Source organism: Tetranychus urticae, chromosome 3 (assembly GCF_039701765.1).
Source record: "Tetranychus urticae isolate SD_2017Ah chromosome 3, NJAU_TeUrti_SD_1.0, whole genome shotgun sequence".
Lineage (NCBI taxonomy): Eukaryota > Metazoa > Arthropoda > Arachnida > Trombidiformes > Tetranychidae > Tetranychus > Tetranychus urticae.
Window position 1 is genome coordinate 15,148,110 of NC_142960.1, and position 25,358 is coordinate 15,173,467.

A 25,358-nucleotide genomic window follows, 5' to 3' on the forward strand; every position below is an offset into this window, starting at 1 on the left:
TGATATTATCACCATGATTGTTATTATTATTTTAACCAGCTCAAGAAAAGTAATAGAGAAACTGAAAGAATGATCATCGGATGAATAGGTGCAGGAGTTAAAGAAGAGGAAATGCAAGAACAGGAATCCAATGTGTGTTCTGATCAGAATGATGCTAATGATGATGTCTAGTAACTTGTGAGTTACTCTATTCTTTCATCGCAAGAACAACCTCTCAGTGTATACCTTTTCCATCTTTTTGCCTTTTTCACTGTCTATTCAACATTTCTGTCTGTCTATTTTTTGTTGTGTTTTCTTCCTGCTTCTGATTCTTGTGAGTTTCCCTGTCAAGTTAAAACCAATACAAACACTTACACCGAGCAATACAGAGTATGTCTGAACCTTTCACTTTTTTGCTTTTTTCAATAACATTAATTCCTATTCATTTTTAAGGTCTTTTCAAAATTCAAGTACATTATACTTTAATGGTAATTATTAAATCTATTCAAATGTAGTTTGAAACATGCAAATTAATGGCTACAATCCAACCAAGTGTTCAAATAGGAAATGAACAGCGCGATCCTATATGACCACAATTTAAGCCTCTTTTGGTCATCATCTATTCATTTCAGTTTGATTGTTACCATTATAATTACGAGGTGACATTTTTTTGGACAATTGATTGAGATTTTGAGCAGCAAAAGTGAAAAAGTTTATTAGATTGATAAAATAATGATTGGTTTCAGCAAATTGATGATCAAATGGTCAATAATTATGTTATTTGTAAAAGACGCATAACTTAATTAAACACATATCATCTGTAAGCTCTTCAATTATTTTAATCTAAATAACTCTTCATAAGAACAATTTGCTTTATCAATTAGAGCTCAAAAATAGAGAGCTTTAAAAAAAGGTTATTAACAGTATTTGATAAAATTGATGACTTTAAAATTAACTTGTTTTCAATGGTCATGTTTATGTTGATTAGCCAAGTTGATTAATAAATATTTATCCTCTGAATACCATTTCAATTGTTTTACAAGATCGCTGTGCCTTAAAAATTCGCATTCAAGATTTTCAATTATCAATATAACTTAAAATAAAATTTTGAAAAAAATCAATTAGAAAAAATTATTGCAATCAAAGTAGGAAAAAAAGTGAAGCTTTCCAAAATGTGATCAATTTCAATTCCAATTTGGTTCAATTGTTATCCAACTTTTCAACTAAATCAATTATTTATTTGTTTCTTCTAGTTTTGATCAAATTATGGATTAATTGGATTTAATTATTAATTCGTTTATCCTTTTAATTGTGATTGTAGATGTTGTAAGAATTCATAATAACTAAACGCTGATTCACTCCTATCATCGTACATATACTGAAGGAATGAGTACCTTAAACGACTATCCTCCCTGTTGAAAATTGAGAAAGAAAAGAAAGAGAGATTAGCAGAATTCGAACATTTTAAAGACAAAAAATGAAATCTAAATTGATGGATCGTACCTTAATAGGAAGAAATGAGGCATCAATGGTCGGCTGGACATAAGATAATCTATGAAAGCGTTTAGTCGCATAGACGTTGGATTATCAAGCCTAGGTAAAGGTGTAACAGATGTTGGTGTTGCTGGGAGTCTATTGGACGAATCATTGTGTAGATTGTGATGAGTTGAATATCTTGATGTTTTACTAACTTTCGGATCGCCTCCGTCACTGTAATAGTCTCCATCATCGGGTATTTTGGCCCATTGAGTAACACCAAAAACATCAGATAACCATTGATGATTAACAGATTTACAAATATAAAGGTAAATACACTCATAAGTATCCAATAAATAAACTCCGTTTCTGTCTACATTGGCAAATGAAAGTTGAACCGGTTTAGGGTATTCTCCAGCAAATGGATTGAATTCAGTATGAACTGGATACAGATCTGGATAAATATACGTTGTAATATGACAGATTGGCAAAGATTTCAACCTTTCCATGGCATAAACTCTTTCATCAATCTTGGTTGAAATACCTACTCTGAAGGCCGTCTAGAAAATAAAATGTTTTAAATTAGCGCTAAATTTTTGAAAATATTGATTCATAAATTCAAGTTGATTAAAAATTAATAAGATACTTACATGTTTTAGAAGAGCTGAAATGTAAAGAGGTAATAATCGAGTTGAATATGATGTTGTAAGGCCATAAGATGCTTCGTAAGGAGCAACATTTCGATATGTTGATAGAAGATCCAAAATCGCGTTAATCATTGCTTCTCGAGCGTCAGAAATATTTGAGCTCATGCTACGATCAACAGCTTTGAAAGAGAAGATAAATAGTTGATATTAGATTTTAGGTTTGATAAACTTTGAAACTTGTCAATTCGTATGTCAGAGCATATCTTCAGAGTGTATTAATAAAAAACAAGTAAATAATTGATACTAAAATACAAGTAAAATGATTTATATTTATGAGCATGGTGACTTATCATGCTCTATCTATTCACATTCTGTGCTAATCAAAATGAAAAAATTCATTAATTTGGAAATGAAGCAAAATCAGATTCTACGAAAGCTTGCTTTAAAAAATGTTTCAATAAATGTCAATACGGAAAGTGTTTTTTTGTGATTTGATTTTGCATACTTGGCGGAAACTCTATATTCATGTTTTAAGCTTATCAAGATAATTTATTCCTAAATTAATTTATCCAAAATTTATATAACAATTTATCATTGCATATAGATTTTTCAATAGATGGCGCCAAAAATTAGCAAGATTCACATTAAATCTTTTGTAATCAGTTACAAAAGACACGTCTCGTGTTGAACAAGTTCATGATTTGAAACTGAACATTATTTACCTAATGGAGATACTGTTTTGATTTACTGTTATTTTCAATGAAACTAATTAATGTGCAAAATAAATATTTTCTAAAATATTTGGAATGATAACAGAAGATATTTTTCATATGAAATGAACAATAATTGATTAACTTACCCATTTTGCACAACATGGCAGTGATAGCTTCTTGATCAGCAAAATTGATAACATCACTAAGAGTAGAAACTATTGGCAGGTTAAGAGTGTGCACTCGTATTCGTCTTTCACCAGCTGGGTTGGTGTAAAGAACAGCCGCTTGAAAGCAAACTGAATTAAAATCTTTAAAATCTTCATCTATTGATATTTGCATGGCATAACCGTTATCTGGGTTACAATTAGGTAATGATATTAAATCTGTTGATCGCACAAAGAAGTTGCCATGAAACGTATGTATACTCAATCCCTTAGTGCAACGTAATCTCATGACTGCTTCAAAACCAATGTTTCTACATAAATAATGTACTAAATCAGTAGAGAATCGGGCTAAAACACGTCCAGGATTAGTAGCCATATTAGCGCCAGTTGCACCATAATAGAAGACTGATCCTCCACTAACTTTAGCTACCTGTCCGACTGTTGCAAGATCAGAAAAGGTCGGACTCAAGTTAAACAGATCAACGGCTACGTGATGTTCAGAGCAATCTAGAGCTAATTTTTTATAAAAATCGGTTGCTGGGTTTAATAATGGAGTCAATTGAGCTGTATTACTACTATTAGATGCACGATTATTAGGATCTTCTCGATTAGCTAATACGGATCCATCTGGTCCTAAACTAGGTAAAGTTGCTTGAATTACCGTTATACGACCACCGATTGAAGAGATTACTTCATAAGCTGCAGTCAAAGCAGAACCCATTGCTGACCCGGAATCAACTGCCACAGGTTGAGAGACACCATCATGGTTAAATAGTTCTTTCAAAGTTTTATAAAGGAAATGTTCAATGACTGGACGTTTGGAGTGTAGATTGACTAAAAGGCTCTCAGGAGAAGGTATGAATACATCTAAAACAAGAAACAAGATTAGAATCCAATTTAAATCTTCTAAAATCATATAAGTTTTAAATTACCTTTGATATCCGGCATAATCATATGTTGGGGCTTCTTGTCTCCTAAATTAAAGAAATGAATTCGAGAGTCAAACCCAATGAAACCTATCATAGTTCTAGTGTCTCCCGGTATCGAATTTAAGCAAGAATATATGGTATCTGCCATGACTGGAAGATATCCAAGATGGAATGCGTGTGCAGAACAATCAAAAACAAACAAATAGGCTGCAGGTTGCGGTGGTCTAACCATATATTCAACAGATGCAACAAATTCAACGGTAGCATGAGACAATTCAGGCTGGTCTAGAGGATAATTTATTAATTTATGAGTAACCGGATCTACTAAAAAATCATCGGGCACTGAAAGGAATAAAATTAAAAAAAAATTAGCATAAATTTACTGAGAAAAGACAATTTGACAGACAAGAAATACAAAAGGCTTACAATCATTAACACGGTGACAAATGTTACATTGCCATCTTCTTTGATCCAACAGACGAACAAATGGATTCAAGTAAGTTCGGCAATTTCGACAACGAACAATAGTTCGATCCTGGATAATCGGGATATTCTGAAAGAAGATGAGAAAAAAAGATCCGCGAGAAAACGGCCGGTAGAAGTGTATGAAAGAGGTTCAACGGTATACATTTTACTAATAAATTTACGGTTGATTTGTAAACATACCTCATAATCACAAAAAGGATGGATTAAAAGACCAAATGGTAATCGTGATTTTTGCAATAAAGATGCGGTTTCTGGCACCTTTTGTAATGTTGATCTCATAACATTTCTGTTACAATCACGAGTATCCTGTCCAGGTACAATATCAACCGTTTTAGTTTTAATATTACGATCTGCTAATAAATTGACTCCTTCTTGACCCCATAATGAAGACCAATTATTCTGGACCGACATGGAGCCAAATTGTTGTACCATTTGTTGAACCATATTTGATGATGAAGTAAGAAAACAAAATCAAACAAAATTTATAAATGTCTACATGTTCATCAATAGCAACTAATGATACAGTTGGCTCAATAGTATTGATAGACGATATGATAAAACCGATGATTCATTCGATGATATATCGATACAATCGAAAACTGAGCCTTAAATTTTATTTTAAGGCTTAAAATCCATTTTGTATTGAAATTAATCCGTAAACATCAGCCAACAATTAAATTAATCATTAGAATACGAAACCAGAACTCAGTTTACTCTCAAAAACTAATCTACATTTAAAACAATTCAGCGTTGCATTTATTCTTGCATTATATAAGCCTGTGTCCTACATCCAACAAACCAATTAGTTAATCCACCAGATTGTCATTTGTTTTTATTTCATCTTTTCACTTTCATTCAGAGGCTGCTATTTTATTTGTAATTTGATTTCAAGAATATTTATTTAAATACGTTAATTAGGATTTTAATTCTGAGAACCAATCAAGATAAATACTATCGATGTTTAGGTGGAGTTTTGTTTCTATTAGTTACATATGAAATAAACTAAATTCAGATTCAACTCTTGATGCCGGTTCGATTAATTGATTACCTTTAAATACCGGTATTCATAGGTGTTAATTAAATCAACTTGAACAATTTGGCTCATTTTCAGCTGTTTAAATTGTGATGATGATTAACTTCAATAAAACAAACCAAGCACAAAAACTTAAAACATATGTTCCTCTCTCTCTTTCAACCTTCGCCACTAGGGCTTTTTCAATATAACTTAATGCATTACAAATGTATCTTTCCAATCAAAAGCAGGTAACCCTAGCGGTAAATGTAAACGTGAAATATTGTACTTTTAACTACGCTTATTTTACCCATGATATTTATATGTTTATTATGATTATTTTTTATACTGAATTTAACTAAACCATTTGTACCCTGACATCTCTATGTCCCATGGGAGACATATATACTCCGAACTTTTCTCTAACATTATCAATAAAGTTTGACTTCAACTTTCAACTTTGCCTCTTCAATCCCTTGTGCTGCCCTCTCTCCTTCTTACTCTTCACTCGAAACCGAGAGGTTTTAGAATAGTAAGATCCCTCCCCTTTCTCTCTTACTTTTCACTTTTGGTTCATCTCCATAGAAAAGTAAGTTAAATCTTCCTCTTTTGACTGTTAACAGTTGTGAACGGTCACATTTGGCGCAGTCGACAGGATCTCTTCTCCTGTTTTGAACAGACGTATCTCTTGTCTCCATCTATCAGCCAACTCTTCCAGCCTAATTGTCCTTTGGTGGAACCGAACCCCCTAAAACCAGTTTGCCGACCCAGCTTCCTCCGTCCTTTGGTAACTCCTGAAGTTCAAGCTGTTGAAACTCCCGCTGGTCCTTCTGCTCCATCTAGTGGTCCAATTTAACCTGGTAAAGCCGAGAACAAAATGGCAAATGATCACGATGATACTAACCTCTCTGATCAAATATCCTCAGATCCAGATGCCCAAAGAGACAACCTCGACTCAAACCCAATCACAAATCCAAATCAACCAACCCATCCACCCTTGGTCAACCCAACAAATGTTCGTCTACCAACATTAATCCGTAATCCATACCTCCCGCCTACACCAGCAGTTCGATTCCAAGACCAAAATAGGAACCGTTTATCCACTACATCACAACTAGACACGACTATCGACCAACCAACGCAGTACATAACCTTACCACAGAAGAAGGTTCTCAAATGTTATACTGGCGAACCATCTGGTATCCGCATCCAAGCTTGGTTAGTCCTGTACGAAAGACATGTCAACACCAACGATCCATACACCCTTATCAGAGACTTAGTCTACAGCCTAGACAAAGAAGCTCTAAGTTGGTACGCCGAAGAAATCGCAACTGAAGAGCATGTTGATTGGAACACTGTCAAATCTTTAATGATCACTCGCTTCGGTTCTGAATTCAAGGACCCACTTCTCGAAGCTCAACGTATCCGTCTTGAGCGTACAGAGACAGTGACGGAGTATTATCGCCGTAAGATAAAACTCCTTCGTGAAGCAAAATTGGCTGAACATCAAGTCATCTCGCAACTAACTTCTGGTTTACCCTTTGCTTGGACTCTCCATATGAGCTCTGGACGCCCTCGTACACTCTCTGATTGGCTCGAAATAGCCACTGAAACCGAAATGCGTTACAAACAAAAGGAAAAATTCCTAACAAAGCAACAACCAAAGAAACCCGCTGCTAAAACATTGGTCGCCGCACCTTCACATAACAATAGCCGCCCTCGTCAATCTGCTGAACGCCGTCCTCCAGTCTGTAGGTACTGTGAAAGACTTGGTAAAAAGGAAAACCATTGGCATCGTGAATGTCCTAATCGTTCTCAAACCAGTCAACCTCGACCATCGACCCACACTGCCGAGGAAGAACTCCATCCAGATGACCACGGAGACGTATGTTTCGCTAAAAACATATCTCCAATACTGAAATTCATCGATATCCCACTAACAATCGAAGGTAGTTCCGTCGAAGCCTTCATTGACACCGGTAGTACAATCAGCATTATGAGTCTAAAGACATGTAAACGACTCAACCTTCCCATCAACAATAAACAACAAATAACCATCAACCAGCTAGAAGGTTCAACCAAGAGTGTTGGATACACTCTCGCCTCAACTACCATCCACAAAACAACCAAGACGATCAAGTATCACATAATCTCCAACTTCCGCTATCCAATCTTAATCGGTCTCAACACCAGTATCGAATTCGGTCTTCACCTTAACCTAGAAGATAAGACTGTCAGCATTCGATCACCAGAGACTCAAAAATTAGTAACCCTGTTAGGAGAGACACATGAGAAAGATCAACTTGCCGCCCTCATCGAAAAACATAAATCTGCCTTCGCCCAAAATGAAACAGACATTGGCCGTATCACTGTTGCCAAACATCGGATTACCACTATTAACCATCCTCCAATTCAACTTAGGGCCTATCGTCGTCCTCAAGCCGAACTTGATGAAATAAGTCGTCAAGTTAAAGAATACAAAGAAAAAGGATTGGTTCGTGATAGTGAAAGTCCTTGGGCCTTCCCAGTCACATGTGTACCAAAGAAAGATGGTGGTACACGACTGTGCATAGATTTCCGTCGTCTCAATGCCCTCACCATAGATGACAAGATGCCGCTGCCACGGATCAATGATGTCATTGATCGTCTTCAAGGTAGTAAGTACTTCTCGACACTTGACGTCAAATGGGGATATTGGCATATTGAGATGGACCCAGAAAGCATCGAGAAAACTGCTTTCGTAACTCATGAAGGACACCATGAATGGCTCGTCATGCCATTTGGTCTTAAAAACGCCCCAGCAACTTTTCAAAGAATTCTTCAAAGAGTACTTGGTTCTTTACTCTACAACGGCGCAATAAATTACTTAGACGACATCATCATCTACAGCAAAACCTTCTCTGAACATCTTCAACTCTTAGAGAAGATCTTCACCCTTTGCAAGGACAACAACATCAAACTAAAGCTATCTAAATGCAACTTCGCGCAAAATGAAGTTGACTATCTTGGATACATCATCAGTGAAGAAGGAGTTAGACCATCCAAACAAAAGGTCAAAGCTGTTGAACATTTTCCTGTTCCGAGTAATGTCAAGGAAGTTCGTCAATTCTTAGGACTTGCAAACTATTACCGTCGCTTCATAGACAAGTTCTCAACAATCTCTAAACCATTAACCAGACTCCTCTGCAAAAATATCCCTTTCCACTGGAAAGATGAACATCAAACCGCTTTTCAAATTCTCAAAAACAAGTTAATCAATGAACCAGTTCTCGCTATTTATAACAAAGATGAACCGTGTACCCTTTACACTGACGCTTCAAAGATTGGTATTGGAGCTACGCTAGTTCAAACCGACAAACATGGTCTTGAACATCCCATTGCTTATTTTTCCAAAGCACTCAACGAACACCAAGGCAACTATACCGCATTTGAACTTGAATGCCTCGCAGTTGTAGAAGCTGTGGATCACTTCGAAGCTTATCTCAGCCTACCATTCAAAGTCATCACCGATCATAGTGCATTGAAATGGCTCCTCACGCTCAAGAAACCCAAAGGAAGACTCTATCGCTGGAGTATCAAGCTCTCTACTCGATCCTATGAGCTATTTCATCGAGCTGGCGTCTCTCAACAACACGTTGATGCCTTATCAAGAGCCCCAGTTACTTTCCTCATCGATGCTGATGAAATCAAGCAACATCAAGCTACCACTGACTTCTCTCATATTCAACAATCTTTCAAAGTGGATGGCATTGTCACCGTGAAAACCCGTGGTTCCACTCGAGCTATCATTCCACCATCACTCCGTAATAAAGTCTTGCAGCATTTTCACGACGATTACAGTCACCCTGGGAAAAACAAGACTGTGAAACTTATTACTCGTTTCTATTGGTGGCCCTATATGATCTCAGACATCAAAGCTTATGTCGATTCATGCCGTTCATGCCAGCTTGTCAAGCAAACCCATCGTCCAAGTATTGGTCAAATGATCCTCCCTTCAGTTGATCTCGAACCTGGTGATCTCGTCGGCCTCGATACTATAGTCATGGGACCTGCAGCTGGTAGTACTCGACATAAGTACATTCAAGTCTTCATAGACCACTTTTCACGTTATGTTTGGGCCTTTCCCACAACCACCAACACATCAGCATCAGTAGTAACCCTCCTAGACAAACTTATTCAATCTGGTATTCGCATCAAAGCTATTCTAACTGACTGTCACAAGAACTTCCAAAGTACAGTCTTGAAACAAGCTTTTAAACGACACAACATAAAGCACATCTTCAGTACTCCATATCATCCACAGACCAACGGTATTGTCGAACGTATCAATGGAACTTTGATGGTCAAAGTAAGAGCTGCTTTACAAGATCATCCTCATCGTAAATGGACAACACTCTTACCCAAGATTGTCACTGACTACAACAATACTCCGCATGATATCACTGGTTATGCCCCTGCATATCTCTTCTTTGGAACCGATCCAACTCCGACTTTCTCCGGTGAAACCAACAATCTCCAAGAAGCACGAGAATTAGCCAGGACCAGGACACGTACGGAACAAGAAAGAAGGAAACAAAGACATGACGCTAAGCATCCCGTCGCAAACTTTGAGATTGGATCCAAAGTACTCAAGGAAGTACCATTCAACCATCCATCCAAGACTAAAGTTTCAGCTAAGTATACAGGTCCATACTATGTCATCAAAAAGATCACGGACGTAACATACATCATCTCGGAATCACTTTCAGGAACACCAATTCAAGCTCATTCATCCCAGCTCAAGCAGTTTGTTGATAGACAACAAACTCAAATTACAGTGGGCGAATGTGATGATGATTAACTTCAATAAAACAAACCAAGCACAAAAACTTAAAACATATGTTCCTCTCTCTCTTTCAACCTTCGCCACTAGGGCTTTTTCAATATAACTTAATGCATTACAAATGTATCTTTCCAATCAAAAGCAGGTAACCCTAGCGGTAAATGTAAACGTGAAATATTGTACTTTTAACTACGCTTATTTTACCCATGATATTTATATGTTTATTATGATTATTTTTTATACTGAATTTAACTAAACCATTTGTACCCTGACATCTCTATGTCCCATGGGAGACATATATACTCCGAACTTTTCTCTAACATTATCAATAAAGTTTGACTTCAACTTTCAACTTTGCCTCTTCAATCCCTTGTGCTGCCCTCTCTCCTTCTTACTCTTCACTCGAAACCGAGAGGTTTTAGAATAGTAAGATCCCTCCCCTTTCTCTCTTACTTTTCACTTTTGGTTCATCTCCATAGAAAAGTAAGTTAAATCTTCCTCTTTTGACTGTTAACAGTTGTGAACGGTCACAAAATATTGCATATATTCAAATGAAATCTCATCAATTTTCAAGCTTCCAGATTAGATTCATTGAAACAATTTGATGATGAAGCTTGCCAAGTCAAATACTGCTTGAAATGTGCAAATGAAATTTTTCATCACTTAATTTTTAATATCAATAAGGACAAGAAACACTTTGCAAATTGTAACCCTTTCAACTGCCCTTCTCTCCAACGTTAATTGTAAAATCTGTTAATTGATAACATATTAGTAAATCTAACGAGCTAGATACAAATTCAAAGAGTAAAGAAGAGACTGCGGTTAATAAAAATCCGGTTTGTTGCCGGATAATTGCACAAGTGGTGCTAGTAGTAAGAGACTTTCTTTTTCTCTTTGTAATTCCAATAATTAACAATTTTGTTTAAATGATTAAATTTGTTAATTTTTAATCAAAATTTTTGATGTAAAAGAGAGAGAAAGAAAGGGTCTCTGATTATTAGCACCAATTGTGCAATTATCCGACACCTAATCGGATTTGCGGATCGGGTTAAGAAAGTTCGTGTGAGGGGAAAAAAATCATTTCCCTTGCGCATTAAATCCATTAACCGCAGTCTCTTCTTCTTGTACTTGTAGGTCGCACGCATGCCAACAAGGAGGCGAACAGCCATCTTTTTCCTTTATAATAAACATTTTGTTTCATAAAATATAATTGTCCTCTCATCTTTGGTTTTTTTGACACTACCTTTTAAAGGTTATATTTATTGTGTGTTTCTAAATTTTTGCTAATTTAATCAATCTAAATTATTACGTATAATGGCTACTCCTGGTGATAGACCTGATAGACCAAATCGCCCTAAAAATAGTGAAGGCCATGGTGGTGGACATAATAGAGGCCATGGCGGAGGACATGGTGGAGGGCATGGTGGTGGTGGCCATAATAAATCCCAAAATAATGTTCATGCTCAAGTGTCTGGTGTTCAATTGAATGGTGCTCCGACCTATGAGCTTCCTGTCCAGAAGAAAAACAAAGATTCCAAAAAATTCACCGGCCGATGTAGAGTGTTTGTTGCCAATCTTCCTAACAATATTACTGAGGAAACATTGAAAAAATTATTTGAAAAATATGGCCAAGTGGCGGAAGTATTTCTTGGTAAAGGTAACAGTTTTGCTTTTGTCAAGATGGATACCCGGGCTAATGCTGAAGCTGCCCGGGATGCTCTTGATCTCAATGACTATGAAGGAAGACAATTAAGGGTTCGATTAGCTGCCCATGCTGCCGCTATAAGAGTTAAAAATCTTTCTCCTATGGTCACTAATGAGCTTTTAGAGTTCTCATTCGCTTATTTTGGTGAAGTTGAAAGGGCTGTTGTGATCAGTGATGACCGTGGTAGAAGCACTGGAGAAGGAATAGTTGAATTTGCTCGAAAGTCATCAGCCCAAAATGCTTTGAAAAAATGTTCTCAGGAATGTTTCCTCTTGACCGCTATACCTACTCCTGTAGATGTAGAACCATTTGACCAAAAAGATGAAGACGACGGTTTTCAAGAAAAACACGTTAACCGAAACGCTCCTGATTTTATGACTGAACGAGAGGTAGGGCCAAGATTTGCTCAGCCAGGTACATTTGAGTATGAATTTGCTATGCGATGGAAGCATTTATTTGATATAGAGAAACAGAAAAGAGAAAGATTAGAAGCAGAAATCCGAGAAGATCGCCAATTACTTCAAGAACAGATGGAATACTGTCGTGTTGAACATCAGACCAATATGCTACGGGAACAGTTACGAGCCATGGAAGATCGTGCTAATCAGTTCTCTCAATCTCGCTCCAGTAGATTAGAAGATGATCGTAGACGAGAGGAAGAAAGACATCGTCAGGAAATGTTAATGCGACAACAAACTGACGAGCTTCTTCAGCATGGCAGGAAACAAGATTTCAATCATCTAAGACACCAAGAGAATGAACTTCGATCAAAGGCCAACCAGTTACAAGATATACTTGACAGACAGGAACAATCTTTGCGAGTTGTCTCAGGCTTAGGCAATGGTCCTGAACCTGGTCCACCTCCACCTTTATTCCCAGGAGGTAGAATCAATGATCGTGGCCATGGTCCAGGTATGGGCAATCAAATGGGACATCCAGGACCAGGACCGTTCCAGAATAATCTCGGGGTAAGTGTCATTTTTTAAGATTTAAACTTTGATTTTTCTTTGATTTTCGTTGAAAAGGTTTTCTGTATATAGGTGTATCATTTTTAAGAATCCATTTTTTATCATTTCTTGATTACTTGCCGGTATTGTGCTTCTGTATACTTATTCAAATATCACTCTCTTTTGTGTTTCTCTTTTGTGCAATTGAACTTTATGACAAAACAAAAAAATGAATGTCAACATCAAATTATAGTTTGACCCAGAAATGACTGGACCAGGAGGTCCTTTAGGTCCCCATGGCCCTATGGGCCCGATGGGAGGGGATCCTGGCCCGTACGGAGTTCCCGGACGCTTTGATAGAAAACCCAATCAAGGCCAAAATAAGCGTAGACGTTTTTAGATTTAACCAGTGTCATCTTTCCTGATCATCTTTTCTCGCCCCTCTTTCTTCCTCTCTCCCTCCATCTTTCTTTGCTCCTTTCCTTCTCTCACCTAAACTTAACCTTTCTCACTCTACTGGTTACCTGGGATTTTTACTCAATCATTCAGTTGTGTCTCAGCATGAAAGTTGCAATTTTGCTTCTAAAAACCAAATCATTTTGAAATAAAACCTGTGAACTGATTCTAGAAGAGACTTGAAAATCTTGTCATTATTTTATCTTCATTTTACTTTTCAAAATTTTGCCTTTTTACATGTTTCAATCTTCATCTGGTTCAAGTTCAACTCTTAACCATCTTCTCAATTACATGTTCAAAGGATTTTGAAATATTTGCTATTTTTATTTTTTACATAATATATTTTATACCCGTTAAACTGTATCCAAGATCATCATTGACTTTATTCTCATCCTTGTCATGATGATTCCAATCAACTAAATTCAACTTAACCTTTCTTTCCATATTTAGTTTAACCCCTTGAGTATTCCCTAATTATTTTCATACCCTTTCTATTGAAACACTCAAATCAACTGATCTATCAACTTTATGTAACTTTTGGGATACAATCTTTGATTTACATGTGAACTGATTTGTTTTCCTGATATTGATACGGATTTTTAAACTTTACAAAGACTCGAAAGAAAATACAAATTAACTTTTGTAACACTCAACATTGCAATCAATTGTTTGTTAACACTTTCATCATGATTGTTAAATCAATTATAATTGTGTTGATAAACACTTTACTATGCTTTGCAAGACTGTCTCTGGCAGTTCGTCGATCAGGTAAGCATTTTAAATACATCATGGGACTGCCCAGGTAATACAATTACTGCTTATCTTACATTATCTTCTCACTTTTATCATAATAAGGTTTTAACTCTTCTAAATCCTTAATATTTAATTGTTAAATTAATAATCGTTTATGCTCTTGACATCAACAACAAACTATTATGATTAACCTTTGATTATATTGTCAAGTCAATTTTGGCCAATAAACAATTGCATTAGCATTGTTTTGCTAAAATTGAAATTGCCCTTGTCTCATCTTGATGCTCTAACCATTGTCTGAAACACTATTTACTGATTTCAACTTATACCAATCATGATTAACTTTTAATTTGTATCCTATCCAGCTATTAACCAATTGTGTTGTACCGAATAAAGGTTTTCAATCATTTAACAAAGTGTACTTACTGTTTAAAAGCACTCAATATGACTAGAGATGGATTGATCCAGTTTTGGATTCAACTCGTACTTTGTGCATTTTGTTTTTGCTGGTTAATTTAAAAACAAAATTGTATGATCAAATGATCAATTTAATGATTTAATGCTTACGAAATTGCTCTTGTTTGATTAAAGAGCAAAAAGGGTTCAAGTTTACGATTCTCTGTGGTTCCATTGATTCTTTGATTTCACTAAATATTTCATTAATTTCCTGAATTGGCGTGAACAGCAAGGAAGAAGAAATGAAATGAAAAAAGATGAAAATGTGAGAAAAATACTGTGGTTGTGAACCCAAAATTAGAGTCAATTGTTGTTGATTTGGTCTCTCACGCCATTCAATCAACAATCAGCCGACTGATGATGCGTGTGCGTATTTACTTGTTTACACGTTTACTTCAATTGTTACAGAATCATTTGGATGATGAAAATTATTATCATCATTATTTTGTCCAATCTCTTTGGTTTCTTCCGCAGTCTATCAAAAAGAAATCAAATATTAAGGTTACTGATGATGATGGTTATGGTTATGGTGTTGATCAAAAAGCTAATATTAACATTAAATTTAAACGCATACAATCACGTTAAGTAAGGGTAATAACAATGGTTTACCAGAGTTTTTCAAAGAAATGTTTTCCTAACCCGGAAAAAAGGCTACATTCAATACTTGAGTATTTTTGTTTGCCTAATTCAACCATCATGTATTTTACCCGGTTTAATCATGAATTTTGATTTTTTCATTTCATTTATCATATCTTACCTTGTTACCCATCAATTTGATGATCAACTATTGATCTTTAATTTAAAAAATGATTCAGAAAAAAGTCAGGAAAAGGAAGTTTCATCTTTTTGAATATCAAATTTTCCAAGTTAATTTTAACTTGCATTTATGCCTATTTTGATTGTTGATAGCTCATCATGATGTCCTGATCATCTTTACCTTCATCTCTTAATTTACTGTATCAGGAAGATTTTTAGTTGAAATTGCAGCAAATACTAATCAGTACAAAACTACGTTAAAAAAGTGCACTGATCTTGAATTGACTTTCAAATCGGTCATTGACGTTGAGAAGACAAGAAAAAGAAAAGGAAAAAGAAAGGGAAAACTCTCTTTCTCATCATCATCATCCTGTATCTTGATCGTCATCTTCATGGTCCATGCAGGATTAACCACCAAGACATGTTTAGCTTGAAGCTATTTGAAAAAATGATCAAATGCCATGAAAACAAGTCAATGCGTATGATGAATATGTTGAATGATTATTAACAAGAAAGAAAAATATTTCTTAAAATAACCACTTATCTGATACAAAAATGACTTGTTTTTTGTCTTAACTTGCAATTTACTTGATTACTGATTTGCTCCATCTCCAATATAACCATTCAGGCTTCCATTGATTTCACTTGATAATTGTTATACACAATAAACTTAAAACATGTACTACAGTAATTGTTTTTGTTTATTTGTTAATCACTTTTACTTGACAAAACAAATATCTACTCATCAGTAAATGCAAATTTCACTCTCAACAAGAAAATATATTCAACTGTAAAATTTTGAATCAACCTGTCATGGTTAGATCTAAGTCTAACAATGTTAAGTCACTATGAGCATAATGATGATTTAATTGTGAAACTCGCCCTTCCCATTGTTTTGTATTTACAAATTCAATCATTTACAATACATTCTAATTGTTGACCTTTTTCAATTTTTTACTCTGTAATAGCTAGCAATGTTGCCTGTAGTCGGACCAATTTGATGACTACAATCACCTTTCAACAACCTTTTCATGGAATCGTTTATGCCAAAGGATTTAGTCAGGAATGTCAAATCGACGGCAATGGAACAAAAGTAATTCAATTTTCAAGTCCAGTTCACAAATGTGGCATCAAGATTAGTGAGGACAAAGGTTTGTATCAATTTGAATTGCACCTTTACGTCCAGTACGACAAGAACATCCAACAATCCCAAGATGACCGGATTTTAGTTCGATGTGCACCTCAAGAGATACTTTTGTCCGGTGGAATGGGAAGACGCTCTGATGAAGCTGCTTCCAAATCGCCAAACTTAAAGTCACTCCATGGAGACAGCAGGATTCAAGTTAAACCCATGGATAATCATCATTTTGCTGAATCAACTGTTGCTTCAATTGAATGTTACATGGACATTTTCAGAGGTCGAATACCTCATTTAAAAACAATAGACAGTCATGTTAATATTGGTGAAGACATCACAGTTTTGGTTAAAATCAAGAAAATGCGTACGTTGATTGATTGTCACCTTAATTTGTTAATTTAAATAGCCTTCTTTACCCATCCTGTTGTTTACTCAACTTGATTGTCCTGTCATTAGTGTAACATCATCTAGTGAATAATGAGGAAGACAAAATTTTGGACTGTCAACTATTTTTCATCTTTTATCATGGCTCACTAATCATATTGTTTTTTTACTCTGTATTGTTCATTATCTATCGCCAAGTAACCTTATGAAATTTGAAGACATTTTTCCGAAAAGAAACAGAAGTCATCATTCGTTGATTGTCGTTTAAATTTTGTCTCCAGGTTCTGCCTCAAGACCATTAGAAGAGCACACAAATTCAGATTTCACCATCAAACTGACAGTTTTTGTTTACATTCCAGCTTGCTCATCCAATGATGATTATCACAAGGAATCACATTTATCATTTTGGATTCAACTTTTTTTGGGCTTGGAAATTTCTCGCTCAGATTATCGATTCATACTTTTTTCCCAGTTAGCCTCATTGCCTCTGAAATGCTGTGAATTATGCTATTAACTATAGTTTTTTTGTGTGTTATTGTTATGATTTTTGTTTGTTTGTATCACTTGTTTCCAATTGACTGAATTCAGGCAAAACAGGTTGAGATATTTACTATTTCTCACTTTGATTCTCTTTCTTTCCTTAGCTTTTTTTCTTGCTTTTTAAAATATCCAAGTTGAACTGACTAGCTTCCAAGAAACTACAAAATTCTGAATCTCATGAAATTCTTATTTCTCTTGTCAATGGCAAACATTCAGAATCACTTGAACCTTGACAGTTGAAATTTGTTAAGGTTACTTGAGCTTTGACTTTGAATTTTTTGTCTTCTTTTTACTTTCTCCCTTTCAAAGCTGCTTTCATCCAGTAATAGTCATTTTAGGCTCATCTAGTCAATGATTGCCCCCATTGTCAAGTTATGATGTTACATAGACACTAATATTCATTACTATTTATCCGTCCCAATGATTCCATAATTGCTGTTCATTTGATTAAATATTTTTTATTGCTCTTTTTACTCTCATTTTCAGTTGGAATAGACACAAGACTATCTAGATGTTTTGCTCACGACCGAACCATGACTACTAAATTTGATTTAACCGATGAAGATGGGTAAGTTTAACTATTACCTTTATTGTTATCTTGTATTTTGGGTATCATTTTAATTGTGATTTTTATCATTTTTAGATGCACACTGGATGCCGTTATAATGCCCAATTTCAAGGAGTTTGTCCATGAAACAGGAAACTCAAAAGTCTTGTTCACGACTTTTCCAGCTTTCAAATTTCCAGATCGCTCCAACCTTCATATTCAATGTACTGTTGTCGTTTGCAATACAACTTGTCCTAAGGTAAAGAATCATAAATCACAATCTCTAAACAATTACCAAGAAAGCTTTCAGCTTGAGATTCGACATTTAATTTCTTTAATTTTTTAGTTTGAATGTCAGGAAAAACCGGCGGAATCAACTACAGTAACTCCAATAAAACATGTTGTCAAAAGATCTGCTAAAGTTATCAGCAAGAAGTACACTAATTTACCAAACATCGTTCGACGTAAACCTCACAACGGTAATTGGACATTAACTGAGAGACGAGAAAAAAATATAACTCGAGATAAATTGCTTTCTCAAATTGGTATTTCAACTGCCGTGGATGTCACTGAAAATGGACAAGATTTTTATAAAGAATCTGGAATATTTGATGAATTTTTTGGTGATGAAGCTGTCTCCTGTTTCGCTTCACCCTCCATAATGATTAGCTTAATATTATTAACAAGTTCTTTCCTAGCTGGCCTTTGTTTTGCCATTTTCATGGGCCTTAAAGTTCAAGCATTGAAAAAACAAATCTATATTTATGAAAATTTTCCTTCAACTGCCAGTCAACACTCAATAAGAGCCTGTTTCCATCCATATTATCGCAATGATATTCACAATTTTTCCTACGGACGAATGGTTGATCTCACAATGACCAAATAGATGCCTTTAAACCCACCTTTACCATAACAATCTATTTATTTAAAGTGATCATCATTAAGTTAACTAATTCTCATCAAAACCAGTCAAATATCCTTTTGCTAAATGTACATCAATCTATTTATCTTATTTATTCAATATGTTTAACCAATGGTTTTACATAAAAATGTTGCTAAAATTAAGCATAAATTTAATAAAATGATTCAATTTTCATTTTAAAATGTTAAATCTAATTCAGATAATCACAATTGAACGAAATAACAATTTGTAAAGCAAAAGAATATCAAAGTTAAACCAAAGATCAAATTTACCTAACTTTTGCAGAATCTATTTGAGCTTCCAGTTTAGTATTACTTTGATATTGGACAACTAATTCTTCTGGCAATCTTTCATTGTAATATTCAATTCAATTGAGCAAACGAAATCAACTCGTTTAAATCCATCCAAATTCAATCAAACGTTTCACTCGACTTAACTTTCAACTCATTTGGATTTCAGTTCAATCTCAAATTTTGTCCAAATGTATTGACCAAAAAATAATCATTTTTGATTGAGACTAGAATGCACTCAAAACAAATTCAAATCCGATTGCAACTTTTAATGTACAATTTAAGGAAAATGCAGTTAAATCAATCAATTCAATAGATTCTGCTTCAACTAAATATCCCTCTAAAAGCGACTAAATTATTGATAAAAATAAATCAAACATAATTCAAATCCAAACCCTGAAACTCAGACAAAAACAATTTCAAGCAAAATAGTGACTTAACTTAATGTTTATAACCTTTTCTTACATCGCCACTAAAGTATTAAATTCAGCAAAACAATCTAATTTTGGAAATTTAATTTGTATTACCAATAATTATAGACTTGCACCTGTTAAATCAACAACATTGAATGTAATTCTCAATGGGAATGATAAATATTAAGATTGGGAGTTTAAAAGGAGTGAACATGCGTTCAGTTTGGGAGTTTTTATGGAGGTAAAAATATCTAAAGTTAATATTACTGTTAGCCTTTCAATGGCTTAGAGTAGTTTATAAGTTGACTGAGATGAGATTAAATGTTTTATATTAAGGTGAAACAATCAACTGGCAATAATGTATAAGCAACAATTTAATGGTAAACAATTAGTATTGACATTGAAATTGTTCAATTTTGTGCCAATTGTAACTTAAATAGTCATCAAATACAAAAGAAAAGCTAAAAGCTGTTCTAAAAGGCTTACAATAAGGTAAACAAACTGCAACAGAAATTGAAAAAGTGTTTCCTTTTTCTTCATAAGTGAAATCAACAATCAGGTAACAACAATTAGCTGATTATCAAGAAACAAAATGCCATTCTTTTACCTTCACTCATCAAGGGAACAACTTTGTCTACAGAAAAGGTAAATCAATTTTTCATTTAATCAACTCAACCCAAAATAAAGAATACATTTCAATTGTAAATCCTAATTGCCTCAACCACAATTAGTAAATAATGTCTGTCAAACTCAACCAGAATCAACAGTTATAAGGACAGAGTCAAACGAATGTGAATGACATCAATTTTGATCGTATTTCTGGTTATAATTATGATATTATGATTATGAATAGCTAAGGTTTTCCTGGAATTGAATTAACATTTATATTGCTTCTTATTTTTGCTTAATTATTCGATTATTTAGGCAAAAAGATTGATTAAAAAGCATTTGCTTTTATCTGAATTTTGTGTTTTGTCAACCTTTAGGTTCTTCAATTGATAGTTCACTTTCACTGGTTTATTTAACCATTAACTTTCAATATTAACTGTAATTAAACAAACCTTTTCAAGTAACATTTTAGAGTTGATATCAAATTTAAATGTAAATGCTTAATGTTAGGATTTGTTTTGATTATAAGTTACAAATGATTGAATTTACAATCTTTTTCTGCATCTTAATTGAAATATTACGTTTGAATTTATTTTTAATATTCAATTATTCTGAGCGACAATGATCGAGGAAATGAACACTTTGATTGCTTTAAAAGTGTGATTATACTGATGATTGTAGTGATCATTATGATTGTTGTAAAAATTGAAATATCAATGAAATGACTATGAAAAGGTTTCCAATTGTAAAGTTGAAAGGAAAAATTTATTCATTGTATAACCAAATTCAAGTGTTATCATTCATTAAAAATGAATATCGCTTGGTGGAAGTTTAATTTCCTGAACACAATTAGATACAAAGACAAACATTAGTCAAAAATATACTCGGAAATTAACAGCTAAATTAAAATGTTAAACGTTCATCAAATTAGGCCTGAGTTGCCTTAACAAAGTCATTCCAGATGTGATTACATTATGATGGTTGATTAGTTTGATGATTACCAGCATTTTAGGACAATCAATATTTATTCAATAATATCAATAATTTCATTTCTGCCATCAAATGATCCAATATTGTATTACAATTGTTGGTTAGATAAACAATAAGAAACAGATTGGAACAATGAAAATCAGTTTGATTTGAGCAAATTGAAAGGAATCGCTTGAAAACATTAAAGTCCAATGTTTACCAATTGGTTTAACGTTTCATAACCGAATCAAAATTCAGGATCATTTGCATGGTTCCATGATTTCTCTGGCAATAACTTGAAACTTCATTTTCTTACCTTCATCATCATCTTTTCATCCTAATCGATTACTTGCTCATAAGCAATGACATAACAGTTGAAAAAGTAACATTTCATCTGTAAATATGAGAAGCTTGGAGTAAAGGTTGATCATCCTTATTATCATTAGTTAATCATTTACAATGTTTATCATTCTTCCGATCCAATTGTTATCCAGTTTTGAAACAAAATTACATTCTGCAGAACAATTCATCAAACTGAAAATTATCTTCACAATCAACAAGTCTGTGAGTTAAGGCCTAAGCTGCCAAATGTATCATTTCAACCAGCAATCAACCATTGATCTAATTGTAATTGTCAATAAAATAGGTTTTGTTTCGTTTAACCATTAACCTAAAATATATTTATCCTCAGATCAGTTTATTGTTATGAATATCATTCGGTCGATGAGATTAAAGCAACATTTGAATCTTTCCTTTGCAAATCAAATGCATTAAATTGTTGAGTTTTTTTCCCATTCTGTACATAATGAAATCAATTTCTGGGATTTCATGCTTTAAGGCATTTCAACCACAGATTTTATCATTTGAATCAGCTTTTAACCCTTTTTTAGGTTGCTTTTTCAAGCCCTGTTTTTGAGTTTCAAGCTACAAAGAAATCACTTTCAAATTGTATGATTTCAGTCCATTCAAGCAACATTTATACTTTCAAATGTTTCGTTTTTTTTGACATTTTTCCCTCCCAGTTACTCACTTGGGAATTTTGTTCAACCATTATTATTTTATTATTATTTTGATGGGCTCACAGTATAATGGGAACAACAAAAGTTTGAATGAAAAAATCAAAATTAAAGTGAGATGTGAAAGTGGTAAATATGTAATGCATAATGATGGTAAAAGCGTAATGTTTGTTACCAGAAAGGGTTTAGATTAAATATAAAAAAAATTAATATTTTCCTATTAAAAATAACAACTTTTTTATATTTAATATGATTTTATGAAAAAAGGGTTCGTAAATCGTAATTAGGTAACAACCCCAGGTTGACCGAAAGAGTAACTTTCATCTTTCTTTTTTTGTCTCTCTTCAAATGTTTCCTCCTTCAAGTCTGACACTTTTTGTTGTTCCAGTTAATTAGGTATATTTTGTGATTTATATTTTAATTTTATCATTATATTGGACAGGATTCCGGCTCACATCTGTTTCTCACTTAACCACATTCATCATTCTGATCCTGAATCACTGAGAGTGGAAAGATCTGAAGCCATTATATACTCTTTGGTAAGCTTTACATTGTGAACCTTTACTCTTAATCTTTACTCCCGCCAATCTTGTCAACAGTTGATAATTTATCGACGCCATTTTTATGTTTTTGTTTAACACTTTCTCATACCTTTTTTTTACTAATATGTTATAAAGCATTATCTTTTTCTTGTTTTACTTTATACTAACCTTATGAATGTTACCCTTTTATCTGTTTAACCTAGGTAATTGTTGTTTTTTATGCGGCTATTATCTTAATCGTTGTTGGAACCAACATGCATCGATGTCGTAAACGTCGCCAGCGATTAAACCGACAACATATTATCAACCAGAAAACAAAATCACCTTCAATTATTGTTTCAATAAACAGTGGACCAGAAAATGTAAATAATAATGCAACTCCATTGGTAACTTTGAGTAGCCTCAATCAAATTGATTCAACGATGGGAAAAGGTTCACCAGTTTGACATAAGCCATTCGCATATGAATACATCATCACCATGCAGCATCTCCATTCTGATCATCTTAATACACAAACCAGTGGATTGAAAACATGTGCATAAATGAAGATTAAACGGTGAAAAAGGATGGATTGAAGTAAGAGCATGAACAAAGTAACCTGAAAAATATTACATGATTTAAACGTGATATAAACAGACATATGAATATTACAATCTGATTTAGAGTTTACATTAATTGTTATGCTCTTTACAAACTGAATTGTATTTTGTAACTAATGATCATTTATACATAATACAAAAATAATACAAGCCTTGATTTCATTTGACAAATTGACTATTTTTGTTAATATTAACCATGATTTGGGGCCCATGTGAATGTGATTTCCTCCATAGCCCCAGTGTTACATGAAAAGTGGCAGTAAAAATGAAATTATGATGACTTTGATTGAGATTATGATGATTTCCCTTGACGATCACGATAACTTAACAGGTAACATTATTTTACATTTGATATCCGATCAAACAGCCAACAGAACATTGATTAAATTATAATTTCTCCAGCTTATAGTTAGCCTGATCAATGTTGAAATTGCTGGCATTATCCAAACAATTTGACAAGTTAACATGAAGCTCACAAGTTGTTAAACTGATGACTGTTATTACAATTGACAGTGCTAGTTCAACAGATTGATTGTAAGATTTGATTTGGCAGGAAAAGGTAAAACCGTTAGGAAGAAAGCAATCAAAAAAGGAATAAAACCAAACAATTAAAGCTCGGTGAAAATGCATCTTGAATCGGAATTATATTATTAATTTTGAACAAAAGGCTCCAACCTCTGAGAAATTTTCAATTTATTTTCGGAAAGCAATTTATTTTCAACTTCTGGCTGTGAGGTAAAATGGATCCATGAAATTCTGATGAGAATTGTGTGATAACCTTTAAATGTTTAATTAAAGGTTAAACCTGGTTAAAACCATCTTCCAAGACAACAATCAAGTCTATTTTGATAGACTACTTAAACAGCTAATGAATCTTGAGAAGCTCTTCAATTACGATTCAACCGTATTTACCATAATTTACTTATAAAAGTGTATCTAAAGCTGCTTCAAATTAATCTTGATTAAGATCATTCAATTATTCATCTTTCACTAATTAACCTGTACGATCTTTTAATACAATTTAAGCCAATCAAATTGATAATTATGAATCTTTTGACTTGATAATAAACTGTATTACGGATTAATCAAGTTACCAGTTAATGAGATTATAAAGTTACCATTGATTAATCAATTTTCAATAATCCTCCTCAATAGGCTTAATAGGGACAATTTATGCTCTCATTTTGTTGATAATAATGAGAATAATTTATTAATTGTTTAACCGTTAAATATATCAACTAATGGGCATAATATTGTAACATGCAAACAATATTAAAAAAGGTATTTTTCAGTTGAAAAGATGAAGCCTTGAACAATTAACTTAGGCATTTTAATCACGGTTGAAGAAACGTTTCAAGCTGGTTAAATACATTTGATCACGGTAACTATTAATAGATTGTTAATAATTGTGTTAAGTAAATGAAATAATCAATGAAACGATTAACTAGAAAAGTGTAAGAACATTATTGAAACTCATTTTTCATTTATCAACATTCGTCATTTTGTTTGCATTAATATTACAATGTAAATATTGTATTCACATTAATTCACATTAAGCTTCATTTTTCATCTGCCTTCTGAGTTATCTGAACAGTTCTTACAATTGCTAATTCAAGGTTTCAGTTTTAATTTGATAAAACATTAAGGTCAACTCTGAGACTTTGTTCATTGTGATCCTTCTTCACGCTTCCCTGTGGATTTGATTATTAACAATACTCGACTTTTCAGAGGTAAAATGAACCTTTCAATTTCAATTAACTTCTCATTGTTGATATTTAATCCGTTCAAGATTAAAGCAACAGTTACAATAAAAATGAATAAGGAACCAGAAAAGGTACGAAATGTGAAGATAGTTGATTTTTGCCAAATTTTAGGAAGAACAGTTTAGATCCATAGAACTGTTAATCAATATGTTGATGCTGATTGTGAGAATAGATTAATCTCTTCGAAACAACGGCTATTATTAAGTTAAATTGATCTTTTCCAATGACAATCGCTTGTATCCAGTCTTGACTTTAGTGTTGGAAGTAGTCTTTTCCGTATTGTTTCAAATTGCTTGATCCGAACCCTTTTATATGGTTATTAATG

General features: G+C 33.8%; 3 protein-coding genes and 1 long non-coding RNA gene across 8 annotated transcripts; 3 read left to right on the forward strand and 1 right to left on the reverse strand.

The window, feature by feature from the left end:
* Positions 1–231: 231 nt before the first annotated feature.
* On the forward strand, positions 232–999 carry LOC149093460 (uncharacterized). Its single transcript, XR_016199501.1, has 2 exons — positions 232–369; positions 433–999. It is a non-coding gene; the product is annotated as an uncharacterized LOC149093460 (long non-coding RNA).
* Sec24AB (Protein transport protein Sec24AB) lies at positions 801–4,900 on the reverse strand. The gene is made up of 7 exons (XM_015931295.2): positions 4,575–4,900; positions 4,335–4,461; positions 3,912–4,250; positions 2,962–3,846; positions 2,106–2,281; positions 1,483–2,015; positions 801–1,391 (listed from the first exon to the last, which is right to left on the reverse strand). Exons 1-7 carry the CDS (start codon positions 4,836–4,838, stop codon positions 1,277–1,279), a joined length of 2,439 nt encoding a protein of 812 aa, XP_015786781.2. The 5' UTR covers positions 4,839–4,900; the 3' UTR covers positions 801–1,276.
* A 6,546-nt stretch (positions 4,901–11,446) lies between these two features.
* On the forward strand, positions 11,447–19,006 carry LOC107364129 (hrp65 protein). Of its 5 annotated transcripts, none has more exons than XR_016199502.1 (5): positions 11,447–12,901; positions 16,270–16,803; positions 17,850–17,931; positions 18,007–18,169; positions 18,257–19,006. XR_016199502.1 is itself a non-coding variant. In XM_015931448.3 (5 exons), the coding sequence occupies exons 1-5, from the start codon at positions 14,023–14,025 to the stop codon at positions 18,794–18,796; spliced, it is 1,401 nt and encodes a 466-aa protein (XP_015786934.2). In that variant the 5' UTR covers positions 13,438–14,022; the 3' UTR covers positions 18,797–19,006. The 5 variants fall into 5 exon arrangements, 2 of the variants coding, with proteins under 2 accessions (XP_015786933.1, XP_015786934.2); XR_016199503.1 differs by having other exon boundaries at positions 16,274–16,803; XM_015931448.3 differs by lacking the exon at positions 11,447–12,901 and adding an exon at positions 13,438–14,104.
* Positions 19,007–19,805: 799 nt separating this feature from the next.
* On the forward strand, positions 19,806–23,441 carry LOC107363946 (uncharacterized). The gene is made up of 3 exons (XM_015931228.3): positions 19,806–20,180; positions 22,572–22,668; positions 22,875–23,441. Exons 1-3 carry the CDS (start codon positions 20,128–20,130, stop codon positions 23,115–23,117), a joined length of 393 nt encoding a protein of 130 aa, XP_015786714.1. The 5' UTR covers positions 19,806–20,127; the 3' UTR covers positions 23,118–23,441.
* Positions 23,442–25,358: the final 1,917 nt, after the last annotated feature.

What these genes read in the sequence shown, in the direction of transcription:
- Sec24AB (XM_015931295.2), bottom strand. Translation starts at nt 4,838, where the DNA reads ATGGTTCAACAAATGGTACAACAATTTGGCTCCATGTCGGTCCAGAAT. An exon ending in ATCCTTTTTGTGATTATGAG is followed by an intron (nt 4,462 to 4,574) that starts GTATGTTTACAA and finishes ATCTTCTTTCAG; the next exon opens with AATATCCCGATTATCCAGGA. An exon ending in TTGTCACCGTGTTAATGATT is followed by an intron (nt 4,251 to 4,334) that starts GTAAGCCTTTTG and finishes TATTCCTTTCAG; the next exon opens with TGCCCGATGATTTTTTAGTA.
- LOC107363946 (XM_015931228.3), top strand. Translation starts at nt 20,128, where the DNA reads ATGCCATTCTTTTACCTTCACTCATCAAGGGAACAACTTTGTCTACAG. An exon ending in CAACTTTGTCTACAGAAAAG is followed by an intron (nt 20,181 to 22,571) that starts GTAAATCAATTT and finishes TATATTGGACAG; the next exon opens with GATTCCGGCTCACATCTGTT. An exon ending in AAGCCATTATATACTCTTTG is followed by an intron (nt 22,669 to 22,874) that starts GTAAGCTTTACA and finishes TGTTTAACCTAG; the next exon opens with GTAATTGTTGTTTTTTATGC.
- LOC107364129 (XM_015931447.3), top strand. Translation starts at nt 11,543, where the DNA reads ATGGCTACTCCTGGTGATAGACCTGATAGACCAAATCGCCCTAAAAAT. An exon ending in CGTTCCAGAATAATCTCGGG is followed by an intron (nt 12,902 to 13,133) that starts GTAAGTGTCATT and finishes ATCAAATTATAG; the next exon opens with TTTGACCCAGAAATGACTGG.